The sequence below is a fragment of the Epinephelus lanceolatus genome, chromosome 21 (genome assembly GCF_041903045.1).
Source record: "Epinephelus lanceolatus isolate andai-2023 chromosome 21, ASM4190304v1, whole genome shotgun sequence".
In the NCBI taxonomy this organism is placed as follows: domain Eukaryota; kingdom Metazoa; phylum Chordata; class Actinopteri; order Perciformes; family Serranidae; genus Epinephelus; species Epinephelus lanceolatus.
Genome location: NC_135754.1, coordinates 20,092,382 through 20,117,286, shown reverse-complemented (window position 1 = coordinate 20,117,286; position 24,905 = coordinate 20,092,382). Strand labels below are relative to the sequence as shown.

Sequence of the window (24,905 nt, the reverse complement as noted above, 5' to 3'; positions counted from 1 at the left end):
ATAACGAGGAGCAGACACCATGTAATTGTCCAACAGAGTTACAGTTTATGGTTGGACTAAATTTAAATTCACTCAGGGGAGGTGGTGTTTAGCCAAGCACTGTTATGTTAGGTGGAGGAGGGAAAGTGGAGGTCAAGGTAAAGACTGACACACAGACACATATTCCCCAACATATACACTCATTTCCTGTGTAATATTTCAAAGCCATATTTTTAAGGGGACCCGAGTCTTGATTCTGGGTTGGTTTTATAGCCCCAGCAGGTGGTCTGTGGGTCAGAGGTGGTACACTTGAGATTGGTTCAAGCATGTCATCATTCAAAAAAGGCTAATGGAGTCAGCTCATTTATTTCACCTTATGACCAGGCTCACCTTTCTATTCCCCCATGCATTGACCCATTGTTCATTTTCCCTCTTTCTTCTCTCGTTGCTAACATTGTCCAGACACAGCGTTTTTCATTTATATTTTCCCATATCCCTGTCCCTGGCCATAAATGTGAGAACCAGTGTGCTGAATGCCCTGCGTTTTGAGCGATACCAGGGGGCTACTTTAAATCTCTGCCCCTCTCGAACATACAGTACACATACCTCATTTTATCATTTCTGTTCTCCCCGCTGTCCTTGGACAGAAGCCCCAAAGCATCGTTATTGCACTTGCGCTGTGAGAAATAGTCTGTGGAAAAGCCTCTGTTCTTGGTTTGCAGCAATCAGAGACTGTGCACACATAATTTTTTATTGCTGTTGTCAGCTGCTGGAGTGCAGTTTTCAAACCTCTGCATCCGAGCCATACGTGTGGTTTTCTGCTCTGTGAATGCTTAATGGAACAAAATGAGCTCAGCTGAACCTCCTGATTTTGTACCTCCTAAACTTAATTTGAAAAGTCGAAAGTTATTAAAGAGTGAAATTTTTTTATTGTGCTAGATGTGGAAGAAGATGTTAAAGGGATTATCTTTTTGAGTGAGCTGAAGCTTGTTGCAGAATGCATTGGTTAGGAGGCTGTGTTTGCTGTGGATAGGCTGCAACTAGGGATGTCGGCTCTGATTAATTTTACTTTTAATAGCCCGATGCCCATTAACCAGTAACTAACCAGTTAATCTCTACAGGAAAAAAGTAAATTATGTAAAATACAAAAGGCTTTTCCTTTTACCCCAGTGCTCCACTGAGTCAGTGAGCTTTACAGTGCATTTCAAACTGCTATCCATTTACAAGTGGTGAAATTTTAATATTTTGTGATGTAAATGTCTTGCCTTTTATTTTATATTCTGTTGGTCTTGCTGCCAGACAGCTGGCTCTTTAGCATTGTTAACAATGTTAGTACCACTGCATTGTTAACAATGTTAGTACCACTGCTTACTCACTGGGGCAACTTGAGGGGGGACCTGGGGGTGGCAACAACAACAACACTGATAGATCAGGAAGCATTAATAGCGGTAGTCGCCAAATGAGGGGCGCTGTTAGCTATCTCCCACCAGACCCAGGTGGTGCACAGTGCAGTAAACTGAAGAGTAGCAAAATTAACATGCATAACAAGTCAAAACTATTCTCCTGCTTCACGGTGGACTGTTGAAATCCCTTATTACAACTAGTCTTTCACAGGGCTGATGTACATACTCACAGTTAGGGGCAGTTTAGAGATTCTCATGCTTTGTGTTTGTAGTAAATACAGAATCACTGTGAGGTGGGATAATGTTGAAGAGGTAATTGGCTCTGGCACAAAGCCTCAACTTAGTGTGGAATAAAATGGGATGAAGATGTTATTTGATGTGTGAGTCTGACTTTCTCTCCTCCCTCTTTCCAACTGGCTCCAAGTGAGTCGATGGAATAGAGGTTATATGAGAGGCTCACTGCGGTGGTCGGCTGTCTTTGAGTAAAGCTGGCTGACATCATTCTCACAGGGGGTTGGGGGGTGTTAGCTGGGGCAGGGCAGGGCTTGGCTCGGAGCTTTACAGCTGAGCCAGTCTCCTATGAAAGCTGCCTTGGTGCATGCAGTTTTACACGGTGTTAGAGTGCCTGTCATCTGAAATTGTCCTCTACAGTCATGATGCACTAATGATGTCTTCCTCTTCTGTTCGCAGCACTGGGATGATTTTGATGGAGTGAGACACCGCTGTCGAGGCAGATCTACAAGAAAGCTGATCTACATATCTGGGTTGAAGTAGTAACTTGGAATCCTCTCACCTGCATTCAAACCCTGAACTGAACTGAACTTTGAAATGGATGGAATAGACACCTTGCAGAGCTCGGCCCCAGAGACCAAGGCTGAGCGGATTGCCCGGTACAAGGCAGAAAGGAGGAGGGAGCTCGCCGAGCGCTATGGCAACACAGATGAATTCACGTCCAAATATGTCCGTAGGGACAGGAAAATTGGAGACACATCCGAAACAGTGTCTTCAGAAACCAAGGAGAAAGGAAAATATGAGGATAATGGATCGGAGCACACATACACCAGGAGGGGGCTGAGGAATAAAGTAGCAGAACCTGTGGAGCACACTGATGATGAGCCCGCCCAGGAAAAAGAGGCTACCACTCACCTCAAAGCAGACACAGTTTTATCCTCTAAATCCGAAGCTGTCTCCTCCTTAAATACATCCTCTCACTTGAGGTGAGTTTATTTATGTTGTCACAAGTTAAAGATGAATCAGACCAGCCACAGTGTTGTTCTCAATGTGATATAAACTTGGCTGTGTGACATGAAACACAAAGCTGTCCAGGAACAGAGACTGTGAAAGCCAGGGGAGAGAGCCTAGCATAATCCCAGGAACAGACTGCAATAAAATCATCATTTATTATTTAGATATTCTCATGTGTCTCAGTTTTGACTCCAGTAAAGCCCCTTTCCCACTGGACAAAAATCCGGCTAACATCTATCTTTTATATTTAATGGGAAAAGTTACAATTGGAATTTACTCTCGGGTTAAATGACACTGCAGTAGTCTCGGGTATTTATCACTCCAGCTTCGATTGGCTCCGATCGGCAGTGATGGAAATATGGCACTTGGGTGGATGTGCTCATTTAAGCACCTTTGCTTTGCAGTGATGGGCCGCCACAATTTAACATTCCCTCTCTGTCCAAGCACCACAGCATCTAAAATTTAGTCTGCATCGAGCTTGAGAAAGAGATGAATAAGTAGGCTTAGATACATTAAATGAAAAAGTAACCACGGCAACATTTTCACTGGCCTTCATGCTGCTTACAACTGTTTACTAACCTGTTTTCTGGCCCATTTGCGACATCAAATGTGACACACCAAAAAAAGCAGGTTATTGCCCATTTATAACAGGTCATCTGGCATTTAAAAAACCTGCATACGTGCACTAATTTTGCTGGAAAAAGAATGTGAAAGTACAGACAGAGTGCTGAATAGGCATTCATGTAAATCTGCTTGAACTTGGAGCATAACGTTCCCCACTAATTGCGGTTGAATCAACAACAGTAGCTCCCTCATGAGGCAGCCCTTTGTTTAGAAAACATTTGCATTTCCACTGGTTAAGACGACCATTAGATTACTGTAAAAGGGCTTGCTGGTAGTTAATGAGAGAAGAGAAGGCAACAAGGCAACACGTTTGGAGAACGCTCAGATCTATCTCCTGTTTGAAGTAAACATGGCTGCTCGCATTTCCAAAATTGGCCATGTGTGCAAAGCACGGCACTGCCTCATTTATTTTGCCATGTTTTGCTGTGATGATATTCAAGCTGCTTGTTTTGGTTCACTTAAAAGTCATTTGGGGGATCTCACATGTTCAACACATCTGGGAGTAACAAACCGGTATTGTCTGGGTGACCTGAAAGACTTTCAGAGTTTTCTCATTGGCTGCCAGGAATGTTCTCTTGAGATTTTTGTGCATAGATGGAGTAAAACAAGCCCAGTCGTGGGTTTGGGGATGTTTGAGCTGTAATCAAGCCGGGGATTCACACAGCCAGACTTGTCTGTTCTTGAAAAACAGCCTGAGGGAATGACGATGGAGAGAGATGAACTGAGATGGACAGAGTGCTGAGAGAATGTCAGAGATTGGGGCTTGCAGGGGCGGTAGGATTATTAGGCTCTGCCAAGTTTTCATGCCCTGTGCTTAATGAAGCAAGACATCTAGAGGGCTGTGAGTGATGGCTTGTTGGAGATTATGAACCAATTATTTTTCAAGATTTGGAAAGGCATGTATTGTGTTGTAATAGAGTTGCAAAATACAGTATGTGCAGCGTGGCATGTTTCGGCGAATCTCAGCTATCAGGTGTTCACTATCATCTCTCAGCAAAGCTTTGTGTTTGGTTTTTATGACTGCTTATGTCAAAATGTAGTGTCAGAATTGGCCCTGTTTAAAAATCTTTCAAAGCATCAGTTTTGTGCTTAAAATTGGGATATGGAGGAAATCATTGTTATTATTTTTGCTCATTATGCAATGCAAAAGGAACTGTTTTTGTCAGACCACAGCAGAAAGAATATTTGGCAAAGTACAGAGTAAAGTCACAGAGTTACGGACTACATTTTTAATTACAGAGAGCAGGAAAGAGGGTTGACATGTTGACGTGTTTGCCTCGCATGCCTGTCACCTTAGCTACTAATCTTGCCAGTTTTGTTATGACGTTCACCGCATGTCACAGTCCAGCTGTGCATTCTTGTGTGGAGACATTCTTATGCAACATACAGAGTTCAACAGTGGAGGCTATATAGAAGCTATTGTTATTGGCTAATAACTTGTCTGCTGATCCCCAGATTTTGGTGGTGTATTTGTACAATATGTCACCTTCAGTTCTGGGGGGGGTAATTGAAGTTGTTTTATTAAGCTTACAGATACTTCTGAAGTGTACATATTAATGTAATATATCTAAAATTCCTGGTTGTCTTGCATGTGCATTATCATTAGAGCTTCACCCGTATTCAGTGAACCTTCAGAGGCAACATGTTGACGTGTCTGTTACAGGAATAGCATAGAGGAAACTGGAGCTCAGCTGTTCCAGCGATAATGAAAACTGTCAACATGTTTCTCTGACAGACAGGAATTCTTCCCTCGTAAAGGTACAGTTGAAGAGTGACATTCCAAAACACTGCATTGTTGCATTTACAATCAACTGATAGGCCCTATTCCATTTCTTATTTTTACCCCTACCCCTTGTTTTTTAGTACCATCTTACACCTCGTAACAGAGTTATGGGCGTAGTGGCTGAAATCTTCCCCTATGAAACGTGACAACCCTTCAAGACCCTGATGTGTCATTGGTAGTCATCGATGATGTCGTTGATGTTTAACAGATGTGACGAGTGTTGTTGGGCATTGCGGAGATGGCGTCTTCTGCTGTGGCGATTTAAATTGTGTGGTTGTCAGTACGCTTACAATGTGTTTACAACTTAAAGATATACCATGTAGAATTTTCTCAAAAGAATGTGTGTATTCTAGGCAGAAGTAATCCCTCTCATCATTACCTCTGACCCACTAGAAGTGTGTGGGGGTGTATTTTTCTGCAGAGACTCTGCCCTCTGCCTGTTTCTTTCTTTTTCTTTTTTTTTTTTTAAAGATATGTTTTCAGGCATTTTAGCCTTTAATTGATAGGACAGACAAGTGTGAAAGGGGGAGAGAGAGAGGGAGTGAGCAAAGGGCCACAGGCTGGAGTCGAACCCGGGCCGCTGCGGCAACAGCCTTGTACATGGGGTGCCTGCTCCATCCACTAATCCACCGATGCCCCCCTCTGCCTGTTTCTTGTTTGCTTCTTATTTCTTAGTTGGGGATATTCATTGTCCTGTACCCTCACATTGCTCAGGTGAGGTGGGGGCTTTGTAAAAAGGTAGTGCCATGTGTCCAGCGCCAAAAAAAAAAAAAAAAAAAAAAAAAAAGCAAATATAATGAGGTGACACACCATACAAGACATCTGGGGTTGGCTTTTACTTTCACTTTCGCTGGCGAGCATATGTATAAACAGTAATCCTGCATAGTATACCTTACAAGTTTCATGCTACCTATCGAAAAAGTTATCAAATTAAAAAGAAAATTGCTCCGGCCCTGCCAGTTTGCACTGATGTTAGGGAAGAAGTAACAAGTGCAGCAACTTTGCTGCTGGATTTAAAAATTGGTTGCATGCAACGTTAGTTAGCTAGCTAATTAGCACTAAGATATTACCATACTTGCAATATCTAATGTTATGCTTGTTAGAAAGAAAAGAACTATGATACATTAAAATAAGATAATACAATGGTTACTGTAATTTTGTATATCTTTATTAACAAAGAAAATACCTCTGTGGGATTCCTTTGTTACTTGTGCAGCCATCTTACCGATGATTCTTCATAATATTCATCCAGGCTCCCAGGAAGTGAGCTAGGCTTTGGAGCCAGGTTTTGTAATGGCCGAACAGTGGAATTACAACTCCTTAGTCCGTCACGTGATGCCATAGGGCCCCAAAAGACTTTTTCCAAAGACTTGCAGGAAAGAGACATCTGTAAATCAGTAGATATTTTTTTTGAGCTTCACAAGTCTCAAAGAGCCACAAGATTAAATCATTTTATGCATATTCAAGTTAGCAGAGTGCTTAACAAGAAGTTGCTAGCTTGCTTCCAGTGCCTCCAACTCTATATCCAGGTCTCTTACCAAATCCATGCTCTCAGTTTGGAGTGTGCCTCTGAAAAACCTCGGTCTGAAGGGCCATGTAGTCCGAACACATTTCCCTACCTCTCAGTACCAACAAGAATCTGAACGTCCCTGCCTTTAGATGTGAACACACAAAACAGAGGGGTAAGGGCTAAGTGGTAGGGGCAATTGCTGTATTGGGACTGGATGTTAAAAGTTTTCCTTAGTTGTTAAGTTAGATCAGGGGACAGTACTGAATCTGTGTTTCCTTTGTTATCTGTTAATGGAAATGTAATCCCATCCTTCTGTCTGCCTTGCTCCAACATCATGTTCCTTAGTTTAGTAGTTAATGTTGGCAGCTGAACTGTGTGTGCACTGTTTGTACAGAAATGTGATTCTTTATCTTTCGCAGCAGTCAGCACGCAAACCAATCAGATAAGAACCATGAATCATGTGAAATCATCCTACAGCACAGTAAGACTGTGGGATTGGGAAAACCATACATCAATGCGTGTTACATGAATCAGTTTCATCTGTGTAGCATCATAAAAGATTTTATTCATGATTTATTGTAGTATTTGGGGTCTGATGTTCTGTTTGTCATTAAGCATGTGTACTAAACACCAGTAATTGTGCTACTGGCACGTTGGGGTTAGCTACACACTTTGGATTATAAACAGGACTGAATGGGACTTAGGCTAATTATTGTTTACATGACTGAAGCATTACACAGTTCTAGTACCTGGCTGCCATATGAAGACCTGAGCTTCCCAGCAGTTAGGCGCACAAATTAGAGACATTAAAGTTAAATCTTTTAACTATAGCACAGTCATGATTATATCCCTTCTGTACTCTTACTTCATCCTGTCTCTCTCCCTGTTTCACTTAATGCTTTGTGTATATGACATAATGTACTAGAACAGTCAGGAAGTTTGCTGTGTTTGATTAATGGCTCGACTGCTTTGATAAGAATGTATGTTTAACTTTTCTCACTTCAGCTTCCCCTATTATTCTGTCTGTACTGCAGTTGCTTTTCTTGTCCTCTCTCTCCACTACGCCCTGTTTGTCTTTGCCGGTTAGTTTTATAGCAGCATAGGACCAACGCATGCATCCCCTCCCCTCCAGCCAGCAGTCAAAGTGTGGGTGGGGTAGATGAAGTGTCGTTGAGCCCTGTGGTTTCAGAGTTGGGTGTTGGAGTTTGAGAACTAGGTGGCATCAGTCAGTCATTTAGATCACCACGGTCTGCAAACACACTTTCTAGAAGCTGAGCCTTAAATAGCTAATGTTAAGTGACACTGTGTAATCATTCTAAGTTCATGTGTATTTTACACAGCCACAGATTGCTGTGTGTTACATTACTTTGATTATTGTTACACCTACATCAATTTGTGATCCTCCATCGCATTTCCCGTCTCCGACTGCACCGTATTATTCACACGCCATAAATACCTTGGCGCAGCATTTTTAGATTCCCCATTATATCGGAAAGCTGCGCTGAGGCACGCCAGACCAAAACTGACTAAATTTTCCGTGGGCTGCCAAACCCAAGCCCAAAATTACTCATAATAACATGCTGGTGTAAAAATTACTTTTCAACACAGCTTTGGAACTCAGACGCAACACCAGTCCGCAGAAAGTCAAATGATACTCAGTCAGATCTGCTATTTAATTGCTGTCTATAGCACAGCTGCACAGTCTGCACTGAGGGGGCCAGTGCACTCTATCAGAAGACACCTACTTCATACAGTGATTGGTCAGGTATGAGGTGGAGAGAGTAGGCAGGGTTTGAACTTCTCTCTCCAGCTCCTTTTTAAACATTCTCTACACGCAACATTATGAATGGCTTCCAGCCCTGTTTACGCGGGACTGGTATTACCAGGGGACCTCGTGATCTAGAAATGTCTCCCTCCACAACTGTATTTCGTGCGGTGCATTCACACAGGATAAGCAAGTCTGTATTTTACTCGAATTTACTGGCATTGTTCCGCAGATATGAAGCACACAGTTATTTATAACTCCAACACAGAAACACTACACAGCACCACTAGCAGAGATGTACACTGTTAACTCCCTGCTTTTTTTGTTTTTAAATGTGGGTTTAACAAACGGAAGTGATTCTGCTACACATTGTCACCTTATCATCTCATTGTCTTTTGAGATTTGAACTTGCTTATTCTGCCAGTCTCCATGCTGTGCAGTAAGATGAGCCTCTTGGATTTGCATCTTTAATGCTGTCAAACTTTCATTTATAATTGCCAGTGCCACCTACATACTTCTTGGCAGAGAAAGAGGCACAGAGAAAACAAAATATATAAATATGACCCCAAATCCCTGAGATGCTGATTTGGAAGAGACTAATATTTTCATGTAACCTGTTTCTGGTGAAAATTGGCAGGTAATTTGCACTGGAGCTTTTACTTTACTACTGCTAATTATATGAGGTCCCCAGGTAATACTAGTCCTGTACGTATAAAGCCTATGATGACCAGCTTTTCACTCCACCTTCAAGTGTGGCCTTTTGTAACACCTCTTCTTTTTTTGGCATAATCCAGCCCTAACCCCCCTGTATGCCTATGAACATTTAAATTATTGAATCAATTGTTTGATGTGTTTTTTAGTAGGGCTGCAACGATTAGTCAACTAATCGATGACTGATCAACTATTAAAATAATCGGTGACCACTTTAGTTTTCAACTTACAAGTTTAAGTAATTTTTCATAGAAAAGTACTATAAAAGTACCCAAAAATACTCTTATTGCAGCCTCTTACGTTCAAATATTGGTAGCTTTACACACTCTCCCACGACAGTGAACTAAAACCCTTTGGCGTGAGTACGAAACAAGACATTAGATGACATAATTTTGGGGTTTGGGAGAGACAGACCGACATTTTTCAACATTTTAACACATTTGATTGATTAGTCGACTAATCGAAGAAATAATCGACAGATTAGTCGACAATGGAAATAATCATTAGTTGCAGCCCTATTTTTTAGCTGAATAACTTTGCATTAGGAAATAAAAACTGCATCACAGCTTTCATTGATGTTTATTGATCCTGTAATATTAGTATAATGTACTGTTGTTGTTGTTTTTCAAAACAGCTCTCTGCTTTTTATCTTATGCACTCCACAGTAAGGCTGACACCTAGTTGGTTGATAGATATGCCCTTGTTCGACCAAAGTCTGATTGGTTGGACAGTCGCTGGGGTTACTTTCATTAGGCTGTGTGTCCACCAAAGGGGGGGGGGGGATGGACCCGCCAGACTAAGTGGCCAGCAGTTGTTTTTGTTCAGCACTTGTACATGTGGGACGTGATGGTCGGTCTTTGTGGTATTTGTCCCACCCCTCCTCTAGTGTGATTGGATGGAAGGTGTTTGAATTAGAGTTAATTGAAAGGATAGCCCCTTGAGATGTAGCTTGCCATTTTTAAGGGGAACAAAAACATACAGGCAAAACTGCATTACAGAACAAACATTCCTCCATTATTTCATTTCTTGCCCTCTAGGAAAAACAAAAACAAACACTCAGCGCCTCATTACGCTGCTGGCATACTGAAGTATATTGTATATGTGACACTGCCATTGCAAAAGAAAAATGGGAAAAAACTCTTTGGTGAACACGAGCTACTACGTCGAGAGCACTCAATGCACTGTGCCCGAATAATCTAGAATAATGTCGAATTTTTCTCCCCATCAACTAATCGATTGGTTGAAGAGTAGGCAGCATTTTAGTCGAGCAAGTTTTCTTTAGCTGACTATATCCCCTCACCACAGCTCACTGGCTCACATTAATTAAAACTTCCATGTTTGCAGTTCAAATGGAGTACAGTTGGGTGTACACAGATCAGAAATGGATCTGACTGTACACAGCCAGTACGATCCTTTAAAAGAAAAGCCTGCTATGGTCCTCACCAAGATGGTGCAGATCGGCTTGGGGCCAGCTCCCCTTCCTCAGTCACCTCTGACCCCTCCCAGATGTCCACCGCGACTCTCTATTGTGCTAAAAGCAGTCCTCTCCCCTCCTCCTGTTACATCATTGCTGCTACCCCACAGGCAGCTGCTGTCCCCATCCATATTTAACGCCCATTACTTAGAGATGAATGCCCATCTTCAGAGGCTACACAGGCTCCGCTGTTATATCACTGCCAACATGGGACTGGAGGAGCAGCATGAGTAAATGTTGTGAGATGCATATCACACTCAGCACAGTAAGAGGCTGTCGGCAGCTCTGTTGATAGTTTGGTTTATGTTGCACCTTTTTATGTGGCTTAAGTGTACGTGTTTGGATTATAGCTGTGTAAGTAAGAGCTAATATTCTCAATTCTCTGTCTTGTTTGCAAACCTCAATTGTAACACACACGTAATTTCTGTCATCACTTCAGTGTGTTTGAGAGTGACCTCATTTCTCTCTCTGTCTCTCCCTCTAGGCTGCTGGAAACTGATGACACAGAGGAGCCAAAGGGTAAGACGAACTCTCCACTTTCACTGCACTCAGATCTTCCTTTTGTTCCACAGACTGAACTCATTCAAGTTCTCCCTATTACTCAGTGTAAAAGGAATACTGAGCTCATTGCTGATGTCAGATCACCTACCTGGTTTATAGATGTTGGCTGTTTTAAGACTAAGCCACTGAGGAGGAGTGAAAGAAAACAGATCCACTGATGTCTTTGGCTCTGTGTTGTTTGCAGTATAATTTAGAGTGAATGTTTCGCCTCAAGCGATGGTTTTTCTTTTTCACAAAATAAGTAGATAATGTCTGGCTTGTGTCTGCAGAGTTTTCTGTTCAAAGACCGTGACTTAGTGGGTGTACGCTTACACTTGTGTGTTTCTCTGTGCAAACGTTTGATCTCAGGCAAGTACACTGGAAGCTTGTTTCAGCCAGCTAGCATTATGAGCTAATTTTGGAGCCTGCTGCTAAAGAGAGGAGAATATGGCCAATTTTACACGAGCCGCTGGCTGCTTCTCCCCACTCACACTCAGCCACCTGAGCCCAAAGCCTGTCTGTCTGTCTGTCTGTTTGTGTCAGCAGTCTCCTACCTCTTTACTCATGGGTTGGCCTGCCTGTCTGTATGGGTTTCTCTGCTTATGTATTTGATTTGGCTGTCTTGCTTTGCACTTGTGTGTGTGTGTATGTATGTGTGTGTGTGAATGTAAGAGACAGAAAGATAGTGACAGAGAGAGGTGATTGGAAGGTCCAAGGTTATCTCAGTATTTCAGGATGTGTAAGGCAGTATTGTGTAAACCATGTAAACAGACAATGCTTTACTTTCTTGGCTTCTTCTCTAGTTAAGTTAATCCGAATATCATGCAAGAAAGGAAGAGCTTTAAAACCAACTTGAAACTGGTCTACTGTCCAATCTGTGGTGTTTTCTGCTAGTTTTTAAATACAGTAAGTGCTTAAAATGTTGCATTTCAGCTCAACTTACTGCACAGTAAGCATAAATAGTAGATGGCAGAGCTGAATCGTGATTAGTATTATTACATTAGTGGTATTAGACTCAGTAAACTGGGTCTGATCTGTGATGACAGACTGTGAAATTTAAAACACAACACAAAGACATGAGACTACCAATTATCTGCTCACTGCTGCATATTGCAACTTGCAGTTTTACATTCGATAGCCTCTCTGGTCTGTTAACTTTGCCATACCACAAAGGGAAAAAAATGCTCTAGATTTTTTTTGTATTTCTGTAAACCAATCACAATTGCTTGGGTAATTCTAAGCCCAGGATGCAGCAACAGTGCCCTTGCAAAGTAGTGTCGAGAGGGAACTTGTTTTGGTGGACAGGTGAGCGCTGGCATTAAAATGGCTGAATATCTACAAAAGAAAACACCTCATAAAACATTAAAAGACATTTCAACATCTAGGTTGCTAGCTTGGAAGTTGTTGCTCATGTTTCACACACAGCACTAAAACATAGTGTGAAGATAGGGCTGGGTGTGTTAGACTAGTTTCACGTAGTGACAGGGATTTTGAAAATGGCAACAAACAGGAAGCGTGTTAACATCTGATATATGCGGCCAATGACAGGCTTATACCAACCGTCTACATCCTGTGTGCCAGACTAGTTTACACAAACAGTACACTGAATTACTGTATGTGTTCCCAAGCTCAATGTTTTCCAGGATGTTTTTGCCATTTTCTTTTTCTTTTTTTTTTTTTTTTTTTTTAATTTTGATAGTTTCGTACTGTTGTATGTGGAAAATTATGTTCCCAAAATATTTAAGATCAAATGTCATGATGCATTTAGTAAAATGTAGCTTGCTAAACCATATCATTAATTTGTCAAAAGAAAAATATTGTAATGACTTGACTAATTTGAAAACAGAATACAAAATTTATCGGTTTACCGTACCTGTTCAGGGCGGGAATGCTTCGGCATTATTTTGCTTCGCTGTACTGTATAAAAGGTATAATCGAGGACAGAGTGGTCTCGCGTTTAAGCCAGGAGCAGAGGTAGTAACAGTCTGTACGTTTACATGCAGCTTGAGAAAATCGAATTATTGGCTTAGTCCGACTGAAACCGGACTTTTAAATGCATGTAAACAGCTTAACACTGAAATTGGACTAGCCATAGCTCGACTAACACACCTAGATAATTCGATTGAAAATCAAACTATTGCTGCATATATCCACTTAGTCTGACTGGAGTCGGATTCGGTGTTCTGCACATGCACCACTTTTTCTTTCTCAAGCTGTCACTTGAAAGAAGAAGGAGATGATGTAGCAGCAGTGCAGTAACAGTAACTCCTGGAAAAACAAACAAACAAACAAACACCACGACCGAGAAGCAGAAGACGCACTTCTAGACAGACAAGGAAACTACATTCATGCTCTGACAGCTAAAAGAGCTTAACATTTTGAAGTTTATGGATAGTAGGAAAATGACAAACGCGGATTTATTTCAATACACACTATATTAAAAAGGACACAGCAACACCTATCGAGGCGGAGTCAGACATACCTGGTCAGAAATTTGATTGTCTCTTCTGCACGTATACTCAGACGAGACGAGAAGTCCGACTTGACTGATTAGCTGAGCTATGAGCGTAGCTCGACTACTGCGGGCATGTTAACGTACTGAGTGTGGAATTGATGTCTGTGTCAAAGGGACAGCCGGCAGGACAGAATGGATGTGACGTTTTGACGACGTGTTATGTGTGCGACTCACCCCTTTTTAGATTTTAAAAAGCACCTGGGGAAGAAAGAAGAGGACAGTAGCCGAAAATGTCTGCAAAGTCAGAAGACAATGAAGCCTGGGAGCTCCTTACTAGGAGTGTAAATCACTGGTTTCATCACAATACGATATATCGTTTCTTTGGACAACAATGCAATATTTGCCGATATTACAACGTCTGTCATACCTTCTGAGCAGAGGACGAGGTCAGCTGCCATATGACATAATTACTGTTGTTGCAATGATATGCTACTGTTATTGTTTAGAAAGTGCTGCCTGACGATGCTTTGTCACACTAGAGGCTGATTCTGTTGTGGTACATGTCACGCCCGTCACGCCTCCTTTGCTTCCAGAGCACATGCACACTATCTAAAATCACACACTGGGGCGGCATTATGTCTGCTTTGTTTGGTTCTGTATGAAAAATCAAAGCCGACATAATGACAGGTCTTCGCTGCGGCCCTATTGCTCAGTCTCTGTGTAGAAAGGACTATTGATCTTGAGTCAACATGGATAGTGTGTCTCTCTAGTTGGAGGAAAAGAGTGAAAATCATTATACTAGAAAGAACTAAAGACACAGAAAGAGGAACAAAGAACAGTCAGTATTTATCTGTAATTGAGATATGTGCGTGTGCGTGTGTGTGTGAAAGCCAGAGAGTGTGAGAGCATTGGCGGTGCATTCACATGGCTGATGAGCTTCCTGTCCAAGCTGGCAGAAGACTCTGTGCTCTGAGCCAGAACGCTTCTTGTGGTCACATCAAGGGTTTCCCCGATGCTTCAACTCTCCCACACGCCACTGATGCATACAAACATTTAACCAGTTCAGAGAAAATATATTGTAGAAGAGTTCAGTTCGGTTAGTTTCTGGTTTCCACTGCACTTTGTCATGCTCCTATTAGCGCAGTACTGAGTGCCTTCACTCCGACTGTAATACTCTATTAGATTTTCCTTGCGGTGGGGAAAGCTATAAAACATACTATGCAGATTTGATGAACTCTACACCGCTCCTCGGAGTCTGTCGGCTAATAATCACATAAGTGCAGACTCCGTTGGCCATCACAAGGTCAAAGGCCCGTCCAATAAGCTCTCAGCAGCTATGACTGAGCAGTGTTGCAAGATGGATGAAAACACTTAGGGAAAAGCTAGTGAACTTAAGTGGAGACTTTTTTTTTTTTTTTCCCCATCTCTTGAGTTTTTCATTTTTCTCTCTCTGTCTCTGGCTCGGACATTGGATGGATGATGATGTGAAAAAGATTGGATCGGAGTCAAAGCTGAGAGAGCGCAGTCTACGGGGAATCACTGGTCTGCAATGCGTAACGATTGTGTCATCATCTGAACTAAATCATGCTCAGTTCTGGACAGCAGGGGAGCCTGGAAACATAAATCTAGAGTATTAAAAACTGGAGTATTAGGTCGCAGCAGAACAGCTTTTTTCCATTGGTAAGGGGGGAGTTTATCGCAGACATTATTTGGATTTGTTTGTTCATTTGTTTTCTTTGGAGGGGGAATGGTTTCAGCCTGAAATGTCTCATTGGCGAGGTAATAAAAGCAGATTTAGAGTGGGAGAATGGATTTAAGTGTGCTGACTTAAGAAATTTGTGTTGTTTTGGAATATCATTAAATTTAATGGTTTCCTTTTGTTTGGATTAGAAGATCATATTGTCAGGGCTGTTTTTGATAAGACAACTCTCATGAGAAATAATTCTCTCACACACATATGTGCACACACAATAACGACAAGAAAATCACCATAAACTCTTGATTGACTGACCGATGCAGGATTGTCTCCCTGTGTGTATGAACACACCCATCCCGAGCTGAGGGCAGTATCACTACATTTATTTCCTTTCTCTGATCCAAAGTTACCTTAGAAGCACTTTAGTTTATATCCAGTCAGTTTCTCTGTCTACATTTTTCAGCAAGGAAAACTTCCACTTGACCTGGCAAGACTCTGATGTGTGTGGGAGTTTGTGTTGCCATGCATGTGCACAGGCATGCATTGAATTACCTGTTAAATCTGCTTTTGTAAGCGTGTCTGTGCTCATCTCTGTCCTTGCATGCGATTGTGTTCTGTACTTACAAAAAGCTAGTGTATGGCTGACCATGTCTGACCTCGCCATCTCACAGACTATCAACAATGTCTTATGTTGTGGATACCAAATACACACTGTCCGTATTAATCCCTCATTCTGAGGTGACACGCTGACTGATCATGTGATGCTACACTGGCAGGAAGCAATTACATATGTCTTTTTACTGGTGTATTCATGGTCAACCTTGTGTGTGTGTGTGTGTTCTTTTTAGTTGACGAGAAGCCTGTGGACTCGGCCAAGAGGACTGCCAAGATGTCTCTTTTTAAGGTACGGTATTTTAGGTTTGTCTTCCAGCTAGGCATGGGATGATACAAAATTTTCATGTCAAGATTATCCTGGCCAAAATAAATTCCATTTGCAATGTTATCCTGATACTCATCGAAATTTACTTAAGACTTAAAATGTCAGTAAAGCATACTGGAATCACTTTAACTTACATTTTGTTAAGAAGCAAATAGTTTTATTACATCACAGATTGGACACACATCCTTGTTAGTGAAAAACAAACATCTAAAAATCCTAGTTGCATCATATCTTTTGATATGAAATATGCCATTGCGTAATTAAAAGCTTCTGCAATTTTTGGAGGTTGTTGCATATATGGCCTGTTTTTGCAGAGACTCTTTTAGTGCTGGTTGCCCAGCAGTGTCTTTGGGTGCTGCTCAAGGCTGGGTATTGGAACTTGATACTTTTAAGGTATCGACCGAAGTAATCCAGTACCAAGTGCTCTCAGAACGTCTCCAGTCAGTTAACTGACCTTTTTTGCACCGGTGGTCTTATGCTAACAGTTAGCTCTGTTACTGTGTGTGTGTGTGTGTGTGTGTGTGTGTGTGTGCGGCTGGGTGAACTCTCATTACTGTCCCTGGCACAGAAGCACCTATACAGTTTGTGGTGTGGTGACATCATGCACCTCATATTTGACACAGTAGGCAGTTCAGCATCCTGAGATGCCACCAAAACATTCAGTACTATGGCTGTAATGCACGGCAGTCAATTTACATTACAGGTATCAAATAAAACAGTGGTTCCCAACTGGTCCAGCCATGGGGGCCATCAAGATTTCTCCTCAGTCATTAGTTCAAGGTCCACACAGATACATTCAGTAGCTGCCTGTTAGTCACTCACTCTTCAGCAGGAAACAGCACTTCAAAATAAAAGCTCTGTGCCAGATATTCACCGTACTTCTGAAGTCACTGGCAGTCGATTCTGAAAGGACGTACGACCCACTTTTGGACCATTTGGGAACCACTGAAAAACAGCACTATATCAGTATCACTTTAAGGGTACTGGTATAAGTGATTTTTTTTAAACAACACTATTGCTCCTGGACACAATTTTCACGATAATCCCGATAATGGACAATTAATTGTCATCAATGTTGAAATTTACTATAGAGACCAAAACTGTTTTTTGTGCCAGGCTGTAAACGTGTTTATTCCTGCTGTAAAGTTTGAGCATTTTAACATGATGGGCCTATGGGGACTGACTCGCTTCTGGAGCCAGCCTCCGGTGGCCGTTAAAAGAACTGCAATTTTTGGCACTTCCTCTTTGGCTTCATTTTCCAGCCCCAGATGTTGCTGGTTGCTTCCAACTCCCAGCATCCAAATATTTAGCATTGTTTTATTGATTTTGTGTGTGCGATTTATCTTTGGGTTACCTTTTGCCCAAATCTTGATTTAATAGCACCAAATGACGGCACACACTAAAGGAAATCCAATCTTCGAAACGCATTTTTAAATTTATGAGTGATGTCACAGATGCTGAATCTATATTTTTCTACAGTCTGAGGTTGAATCTTTTCATTTCCCTCGCTGATTTACTCACAGCCCTTTCCAATGCAGCTGCTGTGCGCTTCAACCCCCCCTGTATCTTTGCTCCATTAATAACAAATTGAGCTGTTCCATACAGCACTGAGCTGTCCTGCACCTGGATGCACACTTGGCCAAAGTCTTGACTTCACACACACACACACACACACACACACACACACACACACACACACACAGTCCATGGAGGTCTGAAAGCAACGTTGGGAAGAAGAAGTCTAGAGAGCTCCAGGATGCATTCAGTAACAACAGCTTGATAATGCCCCCGACCCTACGGGAGATACGCACGTGTGCTTGAAAATGAAGACAGTATCTGTCTTTCCCAGGCTGCTTAAGTTTCAGAAGTGGTTAGGTTTCATGATATTGGATGTAAATAGCTGTTCTAACTTGGCCTTCACGGGCCAGGAGCAGTGCCAAGGTTGGCCAAGTGAACCCAGATGGCAGCAAAACCTGCTGGGAAAACAAGCTCCCACAAAGAGGCTATCTCACAATCTCACCACTTTTTGTTTCGTCTTTTTTTCTGTCCTTTGTTCTGACCTACTGTACGTCTGTTATTTTAAGATGTCTCATTTGAAAGTCATCAGCAGTGACAGACACTCCTTCGCTGTCTTCACTTTACCCCTTATCACTCACTTCTCCTCCATAATCCCCGCTGAAAGCCAGTGAGTCAGTGTCTCCAGCCAGAGAGACAGAACAGGAGTGAGGTTACAGTGCGTCTGCTCTCCAGCATGGATGGAGGCAATAAAATGTGTACATGGGGACTTGTGGAGAACGATACAGCTCATTTATTCTTAAAATTTCCTGACTGAATTTCCTGAATCTGTAAAAAAGAAGGCAATTCATTTGTCAATGCATTCATGCTGTGTGAAAAATAAGTTCCTTCTTTATAATTAGTGAGTAACGGTCAGTTTTGAAGAGGCCTCTAATTCTGTGAGCTTTGCTATGTAATTTTGTGAGAAAAGAGCACTTGATTTCGGTTGCTTGCTGGAGATCCACTTATCTTCACCAGGTCACCCCTGGATCTCAGTTAAGTGTTTACCAACACAGGTCTCATACAGCTGCATAGTTCCCACTGTATGCATGTTTTAAAATGTCTAATGGTTACACAACAATGTACAGTATCTACCCCTTGTGTCTGAAAATGGATGGTGAGTCAGATTGAGAGTAACTCAGTTTAGAAGTATTTGAAGTTCCCCTCTACACAAAAATGTGTTTTGCTTCTTGTCACTTTACTGTGATGTTTGAGCTTCGCTTTGCAGAATGATGTATGTTTAAGGCTGTTTTCACATTTATCTGCTGAAGGGGGAATGTTTCTCTGAGCTCACCTTAAGTTTGAGGTATCATTTATACATCATGATGTATGACATCACATCCAGTCTGGAGCCAATTGTAGTCCAATTTGTAACTCACTTTAAGTCATGTGGAAAGCCTCCAGTGCACACTTCACAGACTTTTTAGTGAAGTAGGAACCATTGAAACCTTTGAAATAATGCGTGTTAGCATAAATTCTGGATTTTGTAAGGAGGGAGGAGGAGATGTAATTTTAAAGGGGGCCTATTATGCTTTTCCTTATTTTCTGTCATACATGTAATGTTACAGTGTGGGATATTTGTGTTGAATGTGGCCAAAGTTTCAAATAATGAGGTAAAAGTGTGTAAAAGTAATCCTTGTGAGCAAAAATCTTCAGGCCGTTCTGAATACAACCATTTTTCAACTTTTGAGACAAGCTGATGTCATCTCGTGACAGATAGTGTTTACATTACATGCACTGCTACATGTAGCTACATGCTAATGTCAGCGAAACATGTAATCTTGATTGCTGATGTTGTTAATTTCTCCCCGATTTTGGATCATATTCCTGCAGTAACGTGTCCAGTTGTGTTAAGATCCTTTTATTGGTTATTCTTTTGTAACAGTCGGAAGTGCTGCTATACCGCGACACAGTCGCTCCTCGGCTACAAGTACACTGCTACAGGTAGCTACATGCTAACATCAGGGAAACATGCAATCCTGGTTGCTGATGATGTTCATTTCTTCCTGATTCCAACTCATATTCCTGCTGGATGATGTCCAGTCGAGAAGAATTTGGTTTTGAAGCTTAAATTGATGATTTTTCACAGTACAAAGTGTCACTGTACTCCGTAAGTGGCCGTACAAATGCCACGTCTTTAACTGCATGGAAAAGGCGAGGTCAGATGCTGGGCACTGCTTTTGTGCCTTTTTTAAGCCAACTTTCATGGGAGTGGCAGCGGGTTGCATCTGCTATATGCCACCATATCATAGCCTATTTACCTCAAACCCTGAGTGCAGAGCTGATCTTCCTTCAGGCGTTGTGTGTGGACATATCCATGGGACAGATGTAAAGCTCTGACAGCTCTGCACTAAAGTGATCAACTTTTCCATATTTATCACACACTGATAGTTGCGGAAGAAGGGGAGGTATCTGTTGGCTGTGATTGGTTGTTTCTCATCACATGACATGCGGTGCACACTGCCGCGTTCCAAAAGTTGAGCTGGTTTATCTCAGGGCTCTGGCGTCTGCTGCATGGCCACATTGAAAACAATGAATTTGAGGGTGCAAAAAATGTGGCATGTGCCCCTTACAGTCATCCCCCAGTTGCATTCACAATCCTGAGACACGAGATTCAGAAGCCCTGGAAACGCTGACTAATCGGAGCAGACTGGGCTTTGTTGGGAGTGAGGTTTAAAGAGGCAGGCGTCTCAGACAGTGGGTGAATACAGTACAGTATGAAGAAAATAATGTTTTTGAACATTAAAGCTTGTAAACGTGTTCTAGTAAAAACCCAAAATGAGCATTATAGGTCCCCTTTAAGTATTTGTAACCAGGTAAATTGGAGATTTCTGTGTGTATATGACACACAAATTGTTACTCAGAGCAGCTTATTTTTACATGTCACATGTCTGGAGGAGATCTTTGCCTTTTAAAGATGGTAAGAAAAGTATAAACAAAACATAATGGCTCCCATGTGGGCACCTTAATGTAGCAGGCAGCATTCATGTCTCTCGGTTCTCAAGTTTTTACTCTCTGTACTCAGGATGAGTAAGTTTCATAGTCACTTGCACACCACAGCTATGACCTGACTAACTTGACAGGAGCATTTGAAGGGTTAACTGCTTCACTCAAGTGTATGGGTGGAGCCTCATTCATTCATTCACTCCCCTTACCGAGATTTGTTTTTTAACAGCCGGTGTAGGAGGTGAGCAGAACGTCTTGCAAACATAATCCTAACCTTTAGGCTACGGCCGCCCTCCTCTCTGCCTGCAGGACCTGGAGGGGACGGAGGATGGGAGCAGCGGTCGGTGTGCCAACGACAGGCTAAAGTGTCAGCAAATGAGCAGTGACGAAGAGGATTCCTCCATCAGGTAGGCACGGTCAAACTGATTTTCAATCACAGTTGAACTGAGTTCTAAAGAAAGTGAAACCAGAAATTGTGTAGCTGCTGCTGGAAAGTCTCCGACTAACTGCATTTAAGCTTTGAATGGAGTCTTCTTTTTCACCATTGGGGTAATAGATGTTGTGGTCTGTGGTACACAACATGAGCCACACAACACGAGCAGACAGGACACACAGAATCACCTTGAAACCAACTGACACACTCACACACAGACCGAGCAGACTGAGTGGAGCACAGAGGTAATTACAGACCTATTGAAAGATCTGTTAATGATGTAAACAGCTGCAGAGATAAACCAGATAAACCTGCAGAGCTGGCCTTTAATGCCACACACTCAATATCACACACACACATAAACACATAAACACACAACAGTGCTAGGTGGTAGCCATGGTGATGCAGACTCGACTGAAGTTAATAGCTGCAGCAGTGAGAGCCAAACTGTACTTAGCACTTTAGCAACTGGAGCCTGGACTGAGCCGGAGATTGAGTGTATCTGTATGATCTATGAATGTGTTCCCCAATGTGTGTGTGTGTGTGTGTAGATAGGCTAAAGACATAATTAGGTTAGTTTCTGTCCGTTTTGGCCACACGAAGTTTGAACTGACCCGTGAAGTGTTCTCAGTTTCCACCCAACTCAGAGGTTATATAAGGATATTTGACTATTTGTAACTGGACCTTGTCAGAGACCTTTTTGGAGAGCTTAGATGCACTGCATGCAACACACCAAACATTTTCATATACACAAAATAAGCTTTTGTTGTTGTATTTCTGCTGTTTTTTTTCCTACTGTGCAAATGAATCAAGTCTGAAGGAGGCTAAAACTAAAATGAGTCAGAGCATCACTGCCTTCCAAAGGTCAAAAACACACATCAGATGAGATGATTATGAGCTGGGTGGTTGTCTCAGTGAATTCTAAGTTCAGTGTCTTTATCATTATGCTGGCTGAGTGCCTGCATTGATTACAAGGTGCCATATCAGTGACTGCTTATTGATCGAAGCAACGCCCTTTGTGTTGGGAAAAGGTAGGAAAACAAGATCTTCTGCAGCAAGTTTATTGATTGAAATGAACTAAAACATAATTGAATGCCAAATCTAGGTATGAAAAAACATTTTAGGTAACTGGAACTAAAATTATGCTAAAATGTAGTTTAATTCACGGGTGTCATTTTAGTTCAGGGGCCACATACAGCCCACTCTGATCTCAAATGGGCCAGACCAGTAAACCCATTACATAATAACCTATAAATAACAAATGTTTCCCTTTTTTTAGTGTAAAGAAGTTCACTCTGAAAACGTACATCCATTTACAAAACAAATGATAAACAGCTCGCAATATCCAAAGAAAATTATGTGTAAATTTAGTCGTAAGTCTTCCACGTTCAGTCAGTCTACTGCTCACTTTCATTACATGTGACTTTATTTTATAATTTCACACTAAAGTGGAAGCTATTGAAGAAGCAGATTGAGTCATCCTCTGCCTTACAAACCAGTTACAATCTGAAGTTTTTGTAGTGTAATGTTGTGTTCATACAAAATTACACTATAGACATGATGCAAATTTTCACATTGCGTGACTTGCATGAGTTTGAACGCTAGAATATTTTGTGTTGACTCACATCATAGGCGTGTTAAATCGCTGAATCAATGAGTGAACTTTGGCCAGTACGTCTTCAGCATCATACCCCTCCAGAGGAGCACAATGCTGATTGGCTATCGCAGCACAAATCAGTTGCTAAAGTTTAGATTTTTCAACTCTCGCAAGTAGGCTCATGACTAAGGCATGTTACTCCCTTCGTTCGTGCTGCTTAATTCACATAGTTTGCATCATTCGCGTTCACATCTAACCATGTCCTCTCATTGACTTGACATGTAACTCATTCGGGCGAATTGTTTTATTTGTGCCCGGTGTGAACACAACATGAAGCACTGAACAGGGCTCCACCCATATTATTTTGAGACAGAAGTCTGACACAGATTCTTTTGTACTGCAGCTGCTGGTTGTCACCATTTTGCACAGTGTGTGATATCTTTACATCTGACCACAATAAGTGTTCATTGTTATTTCAGAGAGCTGTGTTCTGGTCAGAGTGAAAAAGACTCTGAGGCTGCATTTTACATGAAGTAACTACTCACTGTTTAAACCTGACACCTCTTAGCCTTCACAAGTGTAAGGTGTGCAGAGTCATCTAGTGGGCCAACTAACAGAAACTATACTAAAACTAAACATTTTTAAACGGGTACGGCACGGGTAATAGATCTATAACAGAAGGACGATGTCATGGTGACACAGCAGTCTAATGATGGTTACGTCTCTCACGCTGTGGTTTGAGTCCACCTTACAGCCAGCTCTCTTCTGCATTTCCATTATGTAATGGCTGAATCGTTTTTCACATCAAATTTATTGAACATATTTTCTTTCCCGTCTGTTTCCACCATCTTCGTCCTCTTTTCCGCTCATATTTCAGCCTTCCCAAAACCGATAGAAGCAAGGTAATGGATGAGAAGGAGGCCACAGATGAGCCGTCATGGAAGGAGCAGCACGAATATGCTCCCACTGTCGAAGAAAAGGTCAGTATATTTTCCTGTTTATAACATGACGTTTTGCACATAAAAGATGCCACATGGTTTCCATAACTCAAAGTCCTCTCTCTCTGGATTGTGTTGCGGAAAGATCGTATTTTTAACCTCTGCTGTTGCGCTGCATGTGAGACGATTCCCAAACTCTTACTTACCTTTGGCTTTTTTTTTTACATCTGGGTCTGGTTTAATTTAGGTTTTTGTTTGTTTGTTTTTTAAGGTTGATGTGTAGTTTGTAATTCACGTCACTTATGTAGAGCTGAAACACACACACACACTGTTTATCTCATCTGGATAAAGTGTGATTGCATCACCTGATCCTCACAAGTAATCACAGTATGTATACGTACTGTATACCACACACAATGCCCCCACACCAGTGGTTTTTATTTGAGAAGACCACCTGGTTAGTGTTGCACCTTTAAGCCCAGCGCGCTTCACGATCTGTCTCTCCCTTCATCTCCTTCTAAATTAGCACTCCCTCATGACCTTTGACCTGTCGTAGGGCGTCTGCTGTTGCTCCAGCTGCTGTTGTAGCGTCCAAGCAACAGCATATCACACACATAAGCATGTGTTAACTGAATTTTTGGAACATATAGTCCTTTTTAAATGCTTATTAAACGCGCAATCACTCACATACTTAAAGCTGTTAACATGTCATGGTAGCTCAGACTATAAAAAAAAAAAAGTGTGTCTCACAATTACAAGTTTGACATGTCTATTTTGTTAATGTTTTTTTCTCACAGAAAATGAATAAACATGAGTGTCGCCCAAACAAGTCTTGCAGATGTCTTGACACCATGTTTGTTTCTCTTTGTTTCAGTCAAGATTTTCACTTTATCTCTTTTTCTAATCAACATTGTTTCAGTTCTCTCCAGCTGCAAGTCTTCTTTTTTTCTTCTTACTTATCTCTTTAACCTCTTCACCCGTCCCATTTGACCTGTTAACCCAGGCTTTATTGATAACAGCAGAAGGCAGAAATCACAGCAGCTGGAACAGAAGCAAGTGTATGTGAAAAAGAAAAAGGGTTTTCACCATAGTAATAGAATGAGAGTAGAACTGGCATTAAACCACTGGCCTTGGTCATTTGACTAGTTTTAAAGAAAATGAAGGTTGAGTTCCACTGTTGGGGGACACATGTAATCTTGGTTGCCGATGTTGTTAATTTCTCCCGATTTCATCTTATATTCCTGCTGCAACATGTCCAATCGTGAAGAATTTGGTTTAGAAGCTTTTATTGGTGATTTCCCACAGTGAAAAG

The 24,905-nt window shown here is 41.7% G+C and overlaps 1 protein-coding gene across 1 annotated transcript in view; it reads left to right on the top strand.

Moving 5' to 3' along the window:
• The window catches only part of svild (supervillin d), a 60,074-nt gene that overhangs the window by 13,635 nt on the left and 21,534 nt on the right, over positions 1-24,905 (top strand). Inside the window, exons 2-6 of the mRNA XM_033611346.2 lie at positions 2,073-2,599; positions 10,979-11,013; positions 16,034-16,089; positions 20,935-21,032; positions 23,533-23,635. Coding sequence (XP_033467237.1) covers positions 2,211-2,599; positions 10,979-11,013; positions 16,034-16,089; positions 20,935-21,032; positions 23,533-23,635 — 681 coding nt within the window. The 5' untranslated portion in view covers positions 2,073-2,210. The remainder of the gene's footprint in view (positions 1-2,072; positions 2,600-10,978; positions 11,014-16,033; positions 16,090-20,934; positions 21,033-23,532; positions 23,636-24,905) is intronic.